General features: G+C 35.8%; 1 protein-coding gene across 2 annotated transcripts in view; it reads right to left on the bottom strand.

Annotated features, from left to right (window-relative positions):
• Window positions 1–16,755, bottom strand: part of Gucy1a2 (guanylate cyclase 1 soluble subunit alpha 2) — a 276,470-nt gene that overhangs the window by 12,113 nt on the left and 247,602 nt on the right. For both annotated transcript variants that reach the window (XM_021206936.2, XM_029543056.1), the window contains one exon: window positions 4,161–4,315. In XM_021206936.2, coding sequence (XP_021062595.1) covers window positions 4,161–4,315 — 155 coding nt within the window. The remainder of the gene's footprint in view (window positions 1–4,160; window positions 4,316–16,755) is intronic.

The raw sequence follows: 16,755 nt of genomic DNA, 5'->3' as shown, positions 1-16,755 counted from the left end.
TTTTTTTTTGGCCATTCTTTCATTTAGTCTATTAGTAGTTGTTGGACATGTTGAAAATGGTCATGAGGTTATATAAAAGAAATCCCAGGAAAATTCACTTGTGCATATACATGGAAAATGTTTTAGGAAACTTCACCCAGTTGAGGAAATTTCTCCTCAACCTTAATCGTTTTTGTTGTTGTTGTTGTTGTTGTTGTTGTTGTTTTTTACTTGTGTTCTGCTTTAGATTTCTGAGGTGTATCTTATTTGAATTGTTTTCATAGCCATTAACTGTTTAAACCTTACATTGCTATTTGGCTTTTGAATCAAAATATGAACATGTAAACCTTTTCATTTATTGGGGACAAGGAAGTGGATAAGTAGATCGTGTTTTTCTCCCAAGTACAAGGAACCAAGTTTGGATCTCAGCATGAAGGAGAAAGGAAAGAAGAAGAAGAAGAAGAAGAAGAAGAAGAAGAAGAAGAAGAAGAAGAAGAAGAAGAAGAAGAAGAATACTAAAAAAGACAAAAAAGAAGAAGGAGGAGGAGGGGGAGCGGGAGGGGGAAGGCAGTAGTAGTAGTAGCAGTAGTATTCTGGATACAATAGCATAGCACACATATTTAATCCCAGAGCTGAGAAGGCCAAAACAGGAGGATCCTTAGACACTTCCATTATCAGTAAGTTTATTTTTCTAACCCAAAGAAAAAAAATGAAATGAAACCTTATAGGAATTAATTGATTGCTGGCTCTGTTTGGGGTCATTGCTGACTTGGCCAAATTATCAAGTTCATTTCCCCCATTACAATTTCCATAAGAAGTTAATGTACACATCATTTACTATAGTTCAACATTTGCAAAACATGAGAATTGGATGAAGGAATAAGATGATATTCTTCCTAATGGGAAAAGCATTCAATAATATATGAATGTCTGTCAGGTTCCAAGTAATCAGAGCATAATTTATGAGCACCAGAGTTAATCCCAATGATAAGTTTTGAAATAGGTACCCATTTTAAAGATGAGAAAACATTTGCCCAAAGAAACTTCCTTGCTAAGTTTTACAAAGTCATCATGTTTTAAAGTCAAGATGCTCATTGAGGTATTTAGCTCTGAGCTTGGAAACTTATACACTGAGTTCTCTGACCCATTGAACAGTGCTATAGGTAAGACAGAATTGAGGAAGTAGCTTAGTTTTAATACAAAAACAGAAGTCTTTCACACAGGAGGGAAATGCAGTTACCCAGACACTATATGAAGCCTAAATATTGACCAGTTATTGTGATGGTTTCTGTATGCTCAGTCCAGAGAGTGGCATTGTTTGAAGTTATGGCCCTGTTGGAGTAGGTGTGGCCTTGTTGGAGTAGCTGTGTCACTGTGGGTGTGGGCTTTAAGACCATTGTCATCCTAGCTGCCCAGAATCCAGTATTCTGCTAGCAGCTTTCAGTTGAAGATGTAGAACTCTCAGCTCCAGCTGTTATCATGGATGGCTGAATGCTACCATGTTCCTGCCTTGATGATAATGGACTTAACCTCTGAACCTGTAGGCCAGCCCCAATTAAAGGTTGTCCTTATACGAGTTGCCCTGGTTATGGTGTCTGTTCACAGCATTAAAACCCTAACTAAGATAGTTACTAAACGAGAAAAAAGGAATGCTTAAAAATTAAAAATTTCATATTAAAGTAATTAAAGAGTTTCTACATTTTTAAATTGCATAGAGAAAACAATTCTGTTTAGAATAATCAGTTAATTATTTATGATAATGTAAGGTATACAGAAGCCATCATTATATAAACAACTATTTTTGATTTCCAGATGTCTAGACAATTATTTATAATATATATTTTTCTGTAGATAAGAATGATGGGGAACAAAGATGAGTGCAAACGTATTTATTATGTTAAAAAAACAAAATCATCGAACAGGGACAAAGATAAAACTCAATAATCTTTGATGTCAACATGTAAAACTAGCAATAAAAGGCTAAAGGCACAGAAGAAATGACCCTCAACATTCCTGTAGGAGATGACTCACCAATGTCAAATAAAGTAAGAATGCAAATCAAAGGTCTAGCTCTGACTTCAAATGTTTGTTCCCATATTCTGTCAATGATTTAAAGATTAAAAATCTCATAGTCCTCAGAAGAAGGAACACTTCCCAGATGCAATTACCAGATCATATGACATATAAAGCACTTTGACATTCTAAATGATTAGGGAAACAATACCATGAGGAACACAAGTTTTAAGACTAAAAATAGAAAATAAGCTGGGCGTGGTGGCACACACCTTTAATACCAGCACTTGGGAGGCAGAGGCTGGTGGATTTCTGAGTTCAAGGCCAGCCTGGTCTACAGAGTGAGTTCCAGGATAGCCAGGGTGATACACAGAAACCCTGTCTAAAAAACAAACAAACAAACAAACAAGCAAAATATAAAATAAAGCTGTGATCAATAAAGGAGAAATGCTCTTTTATATTATAAATATCACATTTCATAAGTCATATGAGAGCTTAATAATGAGTTAGAACTATACGGCTTAGGCTGAATAGATTTTAAAAATATGAAATTTTGCTAAAAAGAAACCAATTTTACTGATATAATACTACAGTAAAATACCACTTATGTATATTAAACCACACAAAAAAATTGTTGCTTGAAGAATATTTATCTTTAGAAAGTTAGTATATAAAAATTGGATTCTGAAATACACCAAACTTATTTGAATATTTACCAGAATTAAAGGGAGGGGTAATTTCAAATTAAATATTTCATTACCTTTTATTTTAAAATAAGTAAAGTAAGCATGATATTAAGTTAATGCTACAATTATGTTCTTCAGAGCCTCCATTACAGGCACCCTAAACACAAGGGCAGCTGTGGTTAGGGTGCATAAACTCTCTCTGGACAGTGTTTTCAATGCACTGCTTTTGTAAATGAAGTTTCTGAGAAGATATAGATCTACATGGAAAATTTTCTGTGAATTTTCCCTACCTTATCCAGTGGATGATTATAATATAGGCATATATTGATTTCTGCTAAATATATTCCAAACATCCAATTTGCTCATGTCAAGTAATGTTAGATGCCCAGAATTATAATAGAAAAAAATTTTTAAATTTTTAAAAAATTGTCTCTAAAAATATGCTTTATATCCCTAGTCTCTTTTTGACTTATATTTAACTTTCAATACCCATTAACATCCATTTCTGGGAGTCTAGAAGTATGTGTCATTCATTTAAAAGACTAAATTTCCTCTATTAAGATATGGAATGAACAATTTTTTAATCATTATTTTTCAGTTTTCTGATTGTTTGAATAGACATATCAACCAAAAATTTCAGTGGTTATTCATTTTTACTTGAGTTTTCCAAAGGATATTTAAGTCATCAGAATATTGGTCCTAATTAAAAAGCTTATGTGTTGATGGCTAGCATAAAGCCAAAGCCTCAGTCAGAGAAGATGAGAGATTTTCAAACTCGACTTTCTAACTTATTCTGAAGTGAACCATGCTATTAAACATTTATCCATTTGCTCAAGGAATGTTGTTAGAGTACTTAATATGTCTCAATATTTTTTTATCAGAATTCTGGGTCTATCATGATAAGCTGAACCAAAAACAGTCTCTGCCAGCATAGAATTTAAAATCTACGGAAGCTGACATCTACTAAGCACAAAATCAGTGTGGTTCCAGGACAAAAAAATTGTGTAGCACTGTCAAAAATAATCTAAAGATGAATAGAGTTCAGATTTTATAATGTGTATTCTGTTCCAGGGTTCTTACTGGTATTTCTAATTCAATGATGAGAACAAATGGCTATGTTTTCTTATTCCTTCCATTTTTGCAAACAATGAGAAACATTTTAAATACATTAGATTTTATAGTTAAATGCAGACTGAAGACCTTTAATATTTGCTCTAAGGTATTTTAAGCAGTTACACCAAAAATGGACAAAGACTGAAAAATCACATACCTATATAACGTTCAGTTACCTCAGATTTTCTTACCCACTTTCTTGGAGTGTGAATAACAGTTTATGTTACAGACACTACATCTCAGACTGAAAACTACTCATAATCTTTTGAATAGTGACACAATCAAGAAAAGGGACAGAGACTCACAAAAGACAAAGTATAATATCATGTGAATGAAGATGCCAAGAGGGACAAATCAGAGAACACTTACTGGTAAGTCGTTGGGCTGACATTGATACGCCGAGGATGACTTCCAGATTCAAATTTGCTTGCCAGAGTGACATTATTTCCAAAAAGACAATATCGTGGCATTCTTACTCCGACCACACCAGCCAGCACAGAGCCTGAGTGAATGCCTATCCGCATCTAAAAAAGGAAAAAGAAACTAAGAATTCATAATTGTTCCTATTTGACATGTAATTACTTTTTAAGTTTTATTTTTTAATTTTTATGTACATGTTTGTTCAGAGACCAGATTTTTTTGGAGCTTAAGTTAAAGATAGTTGTGAGGCAGGGTGCTCGATATTGAACCAGTCCTCTGTAGGAATGTTGTTCTTAAGTGTTGAGTCATCTCTCCAATCCTGCCATGAAATAACAATAAAAAACAAAACTGAGTTTAGGTCATTCTGGGTCTAAGATCTGGCTTGTTACAATGTTCAATGAATATGGACATTTTAGAATAAATAATAGATTAACTATAAGAACAAAATATATAGTCTTTAAAAAATTATTTTACCTCTAACTATGTATATATATGTTTGTATGTGCAGGTATCTGTGTCTGTGTTTGTGTGTCTTTGTATGTGTGTGTGTTTAGATGAGTACATTCACATAAATGTAGGTATCCAGAAAGGACAAAGAATATGTTGAGTCCCTGAAGCTGGAGTTAGAGGTAGTTTGAACTGTCTGATATGAGTGCAGGGAACTGAAATCTGGACTCATGTTTCCATGGCAGTATTCTCTTTTAAATGTGGAGCCATCTCTCTAGGCACACACATTTTTTTTTAAAAAATTAAATATACACATATATGTAAAGATTAATTTATTTTTTTACACTCCATATTTTATTCCCACAAGTCCACCCTCCAACTTTTCCACATCCCATACCTCTTCCCCGTTGCAATCCTACAGTCACAACTCTGACCCATAACTGTTCCTGTATGAAAGAATTACAGGGATGGAAATGGAGAGGATCCTGAGGAAAAAAAGGTCCAGCGACAGGCCCAAAGTGGGATCCAGCTCAAGAGGAGGTCCCAAGGTCTGACACTATTACTAAGGCTATGGAGCCTTCACACAAAGGGACCTATCATGACAGCCCTCCAAAACATCCAGCAAGCAACAGAAAGAATCAGATGCAGATATTGGCACCCAACCAGTGGACAGAAGCAGCTGACCCCTGTTGTTGAATTAGGGAAGGCTGAAAGAAATTGAGGAGAAGGGCAATCCTGTAGAAGGACCAGCAGTCTCAATTAATCTGGACCCCTGAGATCTGGCACACATATTTTAATTCTCAATTCCATTAATGATTTTGACATTTCCCCCACTTGGGCATTAGATGGTGCTGGTGATCATTTTACCAAGCAGGGTGGCTCTTTTGTATGAACAATAAGTCACTCAACAGGAGACATGTCTACGAGATTTGACTTAATAATGCTTAAGAGTACATATTTAAAAAAAAAAAAAAACAACAATAAAAACAAAAACAAAGTAGCCATAAAAAATTCACTGGTTTGTGTGAAAAATTCAAACCATTATGAAAACTACAAATAAAGCACTAAGTAATCCATAAGTTCCAAGGGCCCAACGGTGTGCTTCAAGATGTCCTCAGACACAGAGGATAAGTGCTTGTGCTGCATCCATGGCACTTGTCAGCTTTTAAAAAGAATCCCATCAACATTACATTTAAGTTCTAGGCTGGGCGTGGTGGCATATGCCTTTAATCTCAGCACATGGAAGGCAGAGGCAGATGGATTTTTGAGTTCCAGGCCAGCCTGGTCTACAGAGTGAGTTCCAGGACAGCCAGGGCTATACAGAGAAACCCTGTCTCGAAAAAACAAAAACAAAAACGAACAACAACAAAAAAAACCCAACCAACCAACCAACCAACCACCACCACCACCAACAACAAAAACCCAAAAGAACAAAAACCATTTAAGTTCTAAATCATTTTGTAGCAATGGGTTGTACATTAAAAAAAAAAAAAAATCCCCTTTTAAGTTTTAAATTATTTTGTGTGCCTACATTTAAAAATGGCTTTCACTTTTTTCAAACATTCTTAACATGTTTATAGGATGAATAAATGAATTTTTGAGTAGAAGAATAATGAAAGGAGTTTCTGTCCTAACCAAAAATTTTATTTTCTCCTTCATCTAAATATAAATCGTACTATATTTTTGACTAGACATCCCATATCCATCCATCTTTGAATCATTCATCAATATTTTCAAATTAAAACTGAGAAGTACTTTTCACAATATATCTTGAATTATATCCAACCCAATTTTGACTTGCTGAATTTTTGCAATTGGCAAAACAAGCAAACAAACAAAAACCTTCACCCTAGATCTCATAAAATTCTATATTTATATTCTCTCAAATATGGCTAGAACATACCAATTAACAGCTCCCAAAGGAAAAGAAGAGCTTGGTAAGAGCCTTATATAATTATTCAGAATTCAAAATTGTACTTAATGCTAGGTCAGTCCAGTTCTCATGAAGCCTGTAGTACAAAATAAGATAGTATTAGTAGATTTTTGTGAATCACTACACCCCTGGTGATAAACTATACCTCAGTTTGTCTGAGCAGGTCCTGTAGATACAAACAAATTGCATGAAGAAGTTGTCTAAATGCCTATGGTTTTTACTTTTGTTATAATGCCGACATGCACCCATATTTTCATGGAATGTGCTCTATGATAGGCTGACTGAGGAAGTGAATATTGAAGCCTGTTTTACTAACTGTTCTTCATGTTACGCAGGTACCAACCAGAAGTGGCTGCAGCAATACCCCTTTCTGGGAAAACCTCAAATGACACCAGTAAACAAACATCCTCACAGTGTGCAGAACTTCAGACAGTACACACAGTCATACATTTTGTTTGGAAAGAGAAATGGTTAAATTTGCAATTGTTCACTGACTCAGTGGACTGGCTATTTAGTCAGGGATAACTAAAAGCATGATTGGAAAATTGGTGAGAATGAAATCTACAAAAGATGTATGTGGTTATATCTCTAAATGGGCAAAGTATGTGAAGATATATGTGAAACTGAGAAGTTTAATAAACAAGTAGACATGATGCCCCATTATGTGGATGTCAGCCTTTTTAGAAAGCCATTCCTTTCTTTTGCCCCATGGACCCATGAACAAAGAGGCAGAGATGGGGGTTATGCACTGACTTGGCTTGCACTCACCAAAGCTGATCTAGTTACATCTGCTGCTTATCTGGCAACATCAGAGACCAACACTGAGCCCCAGGTATGGCATGATTTTTGAGGTGATCAAGCAGCAACATGATAGGAGGTTGACTACATTGAAACACTTCCTCTATGGAAATGACACTACTTTGTCCTTACTAAAGAATACTCATTCTGGTTATGGATCTGCCTTTCCTGAGTGTAATGCTTCTGCCAAAGCCATCATCATACATGAACTTACCTAATGCCTTATCCACAGTAATGTTATTCCACACAGTATTGGTTCTAATATTGGAACTAACGTCACAGTCTGAGAACTGAGACATTGGACCCATGGATATCGTGAAACAGTTTGTCTGAGAAGGATAGAAAGGGCTTCTGAAGACACAATCAGGGTGGCAAATAGGTGGCTGCACCTTAAATGTAGTAGTATATGATTTGAATCAGGATCCAATAGGTATAGTTTATTCCGAAGACAGAATTCCTGGATCCAGGAATTAAGAGGTGAGAAAGGGAATACTTCCACTCACTATCACTCCTAGTGACCCACTACAAAAAGTCAATGCTAAACTAGAACAACTGAATCCAAGCAGGGGAACAACGAACACAGATCCTTAAGCAATGAAAGTGTGGATCACTCCTCCAAGGAATGAGCCAAGGCCTGCTAAGGTGCTTGTTGAGGGAGGAGGAAACACAGAATGGGAAATATAGGTATAAATATCAGGTAAGACTGTTTGACCAGTGCAGGAAGAAGGATTAGATGTGACTAGAGGGTGTCTGTTGTGCTAAGAATGTGCCTGGACAGATATTTATGTTTTTCCATCAATTTCTTTATCATGAGATGTAACATGAATTAAAATAATATCAGGGTTATCATATTTAAGTTCAAATTACAAAAAGAAGGCTACTCAGGAACATTGTTGCCTATTCTACATTTATAATGTACTTGTGGTTGTACCAGGAATAGTCGTGATATGTTAGGCATAGTTATGACCCGCTTAAATATATAGTATATTTGCAACTGTTTCTGGCATAGTTATACTATACTAACTGTAATTATAATATTATTATTGTTTCATTTGGAAATTAAACATGGCATAAGGTGATATAATTTTGTGTCAAGTTGACAAGTGTTGGACTTGTGATAGTTATTCTTAGTTGTCAATCTGATTACATCTGGAATTATCTAAAATTCAAAAATGGCTGAGAATACCTGTTGTTGATTTACTGTTTAAGTAGATCCTTTGAAGTAGGAAGATAGATTTCTAATATGTATCTTTGAGGTGGAAAGACACATTTCTAATTTGGATACAGTTTCTGCTGTAAGGCTAAGTACAGGACATTGAAGAGGGCAGTTCTCTCTCTTTGCTTGTCCATGCTAGCAAATCCATTTCCTTCATTGACATTAAATTATATTTCTTTGAGATTTCAGTGTATACTGAAGACCAGGTGAAAAACTTGTGTTCAGCCTTCTGCACTGAATAATTACTGGATTTTGGACCTTCTACACATAGGCATTCATTATTTAATCTGCTGAACAACAGTCTGTAGTCATTGAAATTAATTTATGAATATATATATATATATATATATATATATATATATATATGTATATATATTTGTATATGTCAATTTCTCAACATTTCATAAGAAATGTAAATATCCCTAGTACAAATTGTGTTCAGCATTCTTCCCATCTGATGTTTATGGACTATACTCTTCATGTACTGTCTCTTCTATATAGTTGTGATCTTCTGGGCAATCAAAGATAACAACTGCCTTACTCACTTTTCTAAGAAGACATATTAGGTAATTTTTAATGCAGTAGTTTTCAGTTACTTACACTAAATATACTTTTAAACCATTTAAAGATATTTGCATATAAGTATTCTAAATAAGAAATTTAAAAATTATTTTGTACTAATCAAACATTCCTCTTTAAAAGGGAGTATCATGAACAAATAATTTAATAAAGCATATTTTCCAGACACCTGTCTAAAGTAGTCTCCATTGCATTCTTGCTATTCTACTACTTCTACCAAGTCAAAATCATCTGCAGACTAACAAAAGACCTGAAGAGATGAAACAAGCTAACTCAGGTACAATAATGGTATAGGGTCACTGAACTTACACCATGGAATCATCTGAGAAGATTGTTTGCATTTGTTTCAGAACTGGACACTGGGATCTATAACACAACAGAGAGTGTCCATGACAGATAGTAGGTCCTAGTTATGCCAAACCTATGGCATATAGAATTTGCCATCACCAGAATTCATTTTGAACACTCAAGAGACCAAACCCTCCTATTTTTCAGGTGAAAAGGAATAAAAATCATGTCAGATTTTTTATTTTGGGTTCCTTTTAATGTACTCACATAGGTACATGTACAAAATGGATTTATTTATTACAACTTAATTACAAGAAATTCCTTCTGACCTAATATCACTATCGTGCCCAGCCCTATCTCACTCCCTGGAGTCAGCTGCCTAATGTTTTATAATCTGGCAAGACAAAGAAGTGTCATTAATGTCCTTGTGTTCCTGGTCACCAGAAGTCTATATTCTCCACATTTAAATTTGTTTTGATTTAGCTAAGAGTAGCATCAAAATAAAACTCAAGCTATGGATAAGTATCACTTTATAACATAGAGAAACATTCTTGAATATATAATTATGTTTTTCACAATACTAATAAAAAGAATGCTCCCCTCAATAGGAGGTCATAATATTTCATGACTTCATAACCAAACAGACATTATAAAATCTGCTTCATAATATTAAGAGCTAGCTGATTTGTTCATGCTTAATTAAATATCTGAATCCCTGGTAGCCATTGTACTGGCAGCAGTAGACTCAGTATTCCTTTGTTTTTCTTTTTAAATACACCTACACAGAAAAGTATAAACTTAGTAGTTGGGGGCCATTGAAAATATTTTATGCATCATGATTGCTTTATTTTCAGTACATACATAGGAATAGACTACACATATTTCAGCATGATAGGTGCTTTTAAAATCATTCTTAGAGCCATTGATGATTTGGATTTTTCTATGTCTACCTGGTCTGTTGTTCTAACATTGCAGATTTTCACAATGCTGGGGTTGGGAGGGACAGAGCCAAATAATAAATCTTTATGAAGTTGGGATGCAGGCAAACCTTAAGTGGTGCATAAATAAATCATATTTTTGTGGTAGAAATATTAAATCATCTATAGAACCAAAATATTTTGTAAAAATTATTATCAGTAGAGTGGAGAAATATCTGAAATCAAGTTAAACAAGAGAGAAAAACTAAAAGAGATATTGTTGATAATTATAACAGGGAGGTGATTGATTAAAGAAAGATGTCGGCAGTAGATTGAGAGGTTTAAGTGAATAACTAGATCAAGTAAAAAAAAAAGTGTTATGAAGAAGGATGCACCATCCTCGGCTGTAGTTTGTTGAGTGTCATGAATTAAAGAGAGAGAGTCAAAAGAGAAAGAAGCAGTGCATAGTTAGGCTGAGAGTGGTAGGAGAATTAATCTTGAATGGAAGACAAAGATTGGTTTTGGTTCTAGAAACCATGGTTACTATGGTAGATATATTAAAAAGTATGTACTTTTAAAGAAAATAAAGAGCTGGATGGGTAACTTTAGAAGAGAAATAGTTAAGAGAATGAGAGATAGATAGATAGATAGATAGATAGATAGATAGATAGATAGATAGATAGATAGATAGATAAAAGAAGAGGAACCCCTTAATGGATCAATTGTTGAAATTTTAGCAGATAAACTTGGAGTTTAAGTCAGAGGAAAATGGAGCATAGATAGTGGTGTGTAAGAAGAAAAGTAGGAGGTTTAGAAAAACAGAGACAATGTTGTTAGGCTGGCAGGACCAGAGTTTTGTTCTAGCCAGAGGTTGGCTCAGATAAAGGAAATAAGGATGTTGTTATTGAGAACACACATATGTCATGAGCAGTCAGGTAGACATCATGGCAGGAGACCAAGTTCAAGAGCTAGTTTGTGAAAGCCAAACAGTCTTGATAGCTCCCTTCTCTGTCTCTATGCCAGGCTCACTGGCTGTCAACCAGAATCCAGCTTTTGGCATTTTCCCAGAACTATAAGATAAGAACATGCTGCAATGGCATGAGTTCAACAGATGACATTAATTTCTTGATCTTGGAAGGAAAACCACAGATATTTTTAATTTCTTGAGACTCTGATGATTTTCCTAATTCAATGAGTTCAGTGAATTACAAAGAATTCAACAAATAGGAAAAATGTATAATCACTTATGCAGAAAAATCACAGATTTCTTTCTTAAATAAAGTAAAATCAAGTTTCAGAAAGTCAGCTCTGTTTGTTGCAATGATGTACAAAGTGTCCTATCAATCATGTCCTACAGGAATTCTCCCAAGAATTAATCTCCTCACCTTTACCCATAGGTACCTTAGTCTGCGGTGGTTTGCTTTTCTTGCATTCCTACCATATGTATCTCTAGTTTGTTTCTCCTTTAGACCTCCAGTCCACAGCTCCAGATGGTTCTTTATACAACATTCTTTGGCACAGGTTTCTCCTCATAGTTCTTTACTTAGATAGAAAAAAATAATCATCCATATGCCTTTGCAATAAATTCAGTTCTTGAAAGTCCAAATCCTCACAGATATCATGGTCCATCTGATGTTCCTCCCACCATTATAGACTGCTATTTCTAATGAACCATGTACCTTGTTTTCTAATTTACTAAGAGGTTTCACATTTCTGGGCTATTTTATATACTATGATTTTTGCTTCTACTATCTTCTCTGCCTTAAAACTCTTTACAGTTCCTGGCTCAGTCTAATAACCTTCAGTAGGCACCTCCTATGTCCTCTATTAAAATTCTTTCCTGATTTAATGTTTTTCTACTCCCAGCATTGTCTTTTCATAGATTATTATCTTCTGTTATTTGCCTTCATGAGTGTGAGTGTGTATGTTTGTGAGTGTGCATTTATATGTGTGAGTGTATACATGTACGTGCTTATGAGTTTGTGTGTGTGTGTGTGTGTGTGTGTGTGTGTGTGTGTGTGTGTGTATTTAAACAGGGTATATAGACAGTGGTAGACTCTGAAATTCTGTTGAAAAACAATAAGTTGGCCACTTATTCAGAAATCTAAAAAAGCCCCTGAGGAATTCTAAATCCACAATGCCACAGCCTGAAATACTTTCACCAAAGAAAATCTTGTGGACTGGTGTATTGGGAGGAAAGAAAGGGCTGATATTGGGTTGTATAGTGAATGAATAAATAAATTTAATAAAGGTATTATATTTAGACTACATGAGGCAAATATTTCATTTATTTTTACAATATTCTCTTGAAAAATATAAATTATCAGTGTCATTATTTATTTCCTTTATAAAGAAAAGATATATCAAAATCATTCTCCTTTAAATGGTTAAAGGACAGAGAGCCATCTTGTATCCCAGGTCCCTCAGAGACCAGTCTGTGCAGGTGAGCGTGTGGCCTGCAGAAGCAACATAGCTTCTGGGACAGGCCCTGGTTCGGGCCTTTATCTTCAGCCAGGAATCAGATCTGAGCTCCAGACATCTGCACACCTTGCCTGTCAGAGAAGACGTGGCCAACTGGGAGGGCTCTGACCACTGGAGAAGATGAGAGAGCCATCTCGTATCCCCAGTCCCTCAGAGACCAGTCTGTACAGGAGAGCTTATGAACTACAGAAGCAATATAGCTTCTGGGACAGGCCCTGTTTCAGGCCTTCATCTTCAACCAGGAAGCAGATCTGAGCACCAGACGTCCATGCACCTTCCCTGCGAGAGGAGAGCTTGCCTGCAGAGAGTACTGTGACTATTGAGACTCAGGAGAGAGCTGGACTCCCAGGACTGCTGACAGAGGATAAAAGAATCACAAGAGGAACAAGCACCAACCAGAGACAACTATAACAGATTACCAGATAGCGAAAGGCAAACATAAGTATCTTACTAACAGAAACCAAGACTACTCATCATCATCAGAACCCAGCACTCCTACCTCAGCCAGTCCTGGATACCCCAACACATCCGAAAAGCAAGACTCGGATATAAAAATCATATCTCATGATGCTGGTAAAGGACTTTAAAAATAGCATTAAGAAATAAAAATAGCATTGAAGAAATACAGGAGAAGACTGCTATAGAGGTAGAAGTCCTTAAAGAATTACAGGAAAACACAACCAAACAGGTGATAGAATTGAACAAAACCATCCAAGACCTAAAACGGGAAGTAGAAACAATAAAGAACTCCCAAAGTGAGACAACTCTGGAGATAGAAACCCTAGGAAAGAAATCAGGAATCATAGATGTGAGCATCAGCAACAGAATACAAGAAATGGAACAGGTTCAGAAGATTCCGTAGAGAAGAAGAGCACAACAATCAAAGAAAATGCAAAATGCAAAAAAGATCCTAATGCAAAACATCCAGGAAATCCAGGACAAAATGAAAAGACCAAACCTACAGATAATAGGAGTAGATGAGAATGAAGAGTTTCAACTTAAAGGGCCAACAAATATCTTCAACAAAATTATAGAAGAAAACTTCGCAAACCTGAAGAAAGAGATGCCCATGAACATACAAGAAACCTACAGAACTCCAAATAGACTGGACCAGAAAAGAAATTCCTCCAGACACATAGTAATCAGAACAACAAATATACTAAATAAAGATAGAATATTAAAAGGAGTAAGGGAAAAGGGTCATGTAACATATAAAGGCAGGCCTATTAGAATTACACCAGACTTCTCACCAGAGAATATGAAAGTCAGAAGGTCCTGGACAGATGTCATGCAGACTCCAAGAGAACACAAATGCCAGCCCAGGCTACTATACCCAACAAAACTCTCAATTACCATAGATGGAGAAACCAAAGTATTCCATGATGAAACCAAATTCACGTGATATCTTTCCACAAATCCAGCCCTTCAAAAGATAATAAAGGGAAAACACCAACACAAGATGGAAACTACACCCTAGAAAAAGCTAGAAAGCAATCCTTCAACAAACCTAAAAGAAAAGAGCCACAAGAACAGAATCCCAATTTTAACAACAAAAATAACAGGAAGCAAAAATTATTTTTCTTTAATTTCTCTTGACATCAATGGACTCAATTCCCCAATAAAAAAGACATAGACTAATAGACTCTCTACACAAACAGGACCTAACATTTTGCTGCTTATAGGAAACCCAGTTCAGGGAAAAAGAGAGAAACTACCTCAGAGTGAAAGGCTGGAAAACAAATTTCCAAGGAAATGGTCCAAAGAAACAAGCTGGAGTAGCCATTCTAATAGTGAATAAAATTGATTTCCATCCAAAAGTTATCAAATAAGACAAGGAGGTACAATTCATACTCATCAAAGGTAAAATCTTCCAAGATCAACTCTCAAGTCTGAATATCTATGCTCCAACTGCAAGGGAAGCCACATTCATTAAAGAAACTATAGTAAAGCTCAAAGCTCACATTGCACCTCACACAATAATAGTAAGAGATTTTAACACCCCATTCTCACGAATGGACAGACCTGGAAGACAGAAACTGAACAGACACACATGGAAAGTAACAGAAGTTATGAAACAAATGGATTTAACAGGTATCTATAGAACATTTTATCCTAAAATAAAAGGATATACCTTCTTCTCAGCAACTCATGGTACCTAAACATAATAAAAGCAATCTACAGCAAACCAGTAGCCAACATCAAAGTAAATGGAGAGAAATTCGAAACAATCCCACTAAAATCAGGGACTAGACAAGGCTACCTACTTTCTCCCTACCTATTCAATATAGTACTTGAAGTCCTAGCCAGAGCAATTATACAACAAAAGGAGGTCAAGGGGACACAAGTTGGAAAATATCACTATTTGCAGATGATATGATAGTATATATAAGCTACCCTAAGAATTCCACCAGAGAACTCCTAAACCTGATAAACAGCTTCAGTGCTATACCTGGATATAAAATTAACTCAAATAAATCAGTGGCCTTTCTCTACACAAAGGATAAACAGGATGAGAAAGAATTTAGGAAAACAACACCCCTCACAATAGTCACAAATAATATAACATCTTGGTGTGACTCTAACTAAGGAACTGAAAGATCTTCATGATAAGAACTTCAAGTCTCTGAAGAAATAAATTGAAGAAGATCTCAGAAGATGGAAAGATCTCCCACGCTCATGGATTGGCAGGATTAATATAGTAAAAATGGCTATCCTGCTGAATGCAATCTACAGATTCAATGCAATCCCCATCAAATTTCCAACTCAATTCTTCACAGAGTTAGAAAAGGCAATTTGCAAATTCATCTGGAATAACAAAAAACCTAGGCTAGCAAAACCTATTCTCAACAATAAAAGAACCTCTGGTGGAATCACAATGCCTGACCACAAGCTGTAGTACATAGCAATTGTAATAAAAACTGCATGGTACTGGTATAGCAGCAGACAGGTAGATCAGTGGAATAGAATTGAAGATACAGAAATGAACCCACACACCTATGGTCACTTGATTTTTGACAGGGGATCTAAAACCATCCAGTGGAAAAAAAGACAGCATATTAAAAATTGCTGCTAGCACAAGTTGCAGTTATCATGTAGAAAAATGGGATTTGATCCATTCTTAACTCCTTGTACAAAGCTCAAGTCTCAATGGATCAAAGAACTCCAAATAAAACCAGAGAAACTGAAATTTATAGAGTAGGAAGTGGGGAAAAGCCTCAAAGATATGGGCACAGGGAAAAAAATTTCTAAACAAAACAGCAATGGCTTGTGCTGTAAGATCAAGAATGGACAAATGGAGCTGGGTGTTGGTGGCCCATGCCTTTAATCCCAGCACTTGGGAGGCAGAGACAGGTGAATTTCTCAGTTAGAGGCCAACGTGGTCTACAAAGTGAGTTCCAGGACAGCCAGGGCTATACAGAGAAACCCTGTCTCGAAAAACCAACCAACCAACCAACCAACCAACCAACCAACCAACCAACCAACCAAATAACCAACCAAATAACCAACCAACCAAACAAACAAACAAAGAATGGACAAATGGGACCTCATAAAATTGCAAAGCTTCTGTAAGGCAAAAGATACTTTTTGTCAGTAAGACAAAAAGGACACCAACAGATTGAGAAAGGATTTTTACCAATCCTAAATCTGATAGGAGACTAATATCTAATATGTACAAACAGCTCAAAAAGCTGGGCTCCAGAAAATAAAACAACCCTATTAAAAAATGGGGTACAGAGCTAACCAAAGAATTCTCAACTGAGGAATACTAAAGGGCTTAGAAGCACCTGAGAAAATGTTCAACATTCTTAATCATCAGGGAAAGGCAAATCAAAACAACCCTGAGAGAGTCTACTCCATTCGGGAGTCCATCCTATCATCAGCCAC

The sequence above is a fragment of the Mus pahari genome, chromosome 10, assembly GCF_900095145.1.
Source record: "Mus pahari chromosome 10, PAHARI_EIJ_v1.1, whole genome shotgun sequence".
NCBI classification, from domain to species: domain Eukaryota; kingdom Metazoa; phylum Chordata; class Mammalia; order Rodentia; family Muridae; genus Mus; species Mus pahari.
Note: the sequence above shows the minus strand (reverse complement) of the source record. Positions and strands in the feature narration are given on the sequence as shown.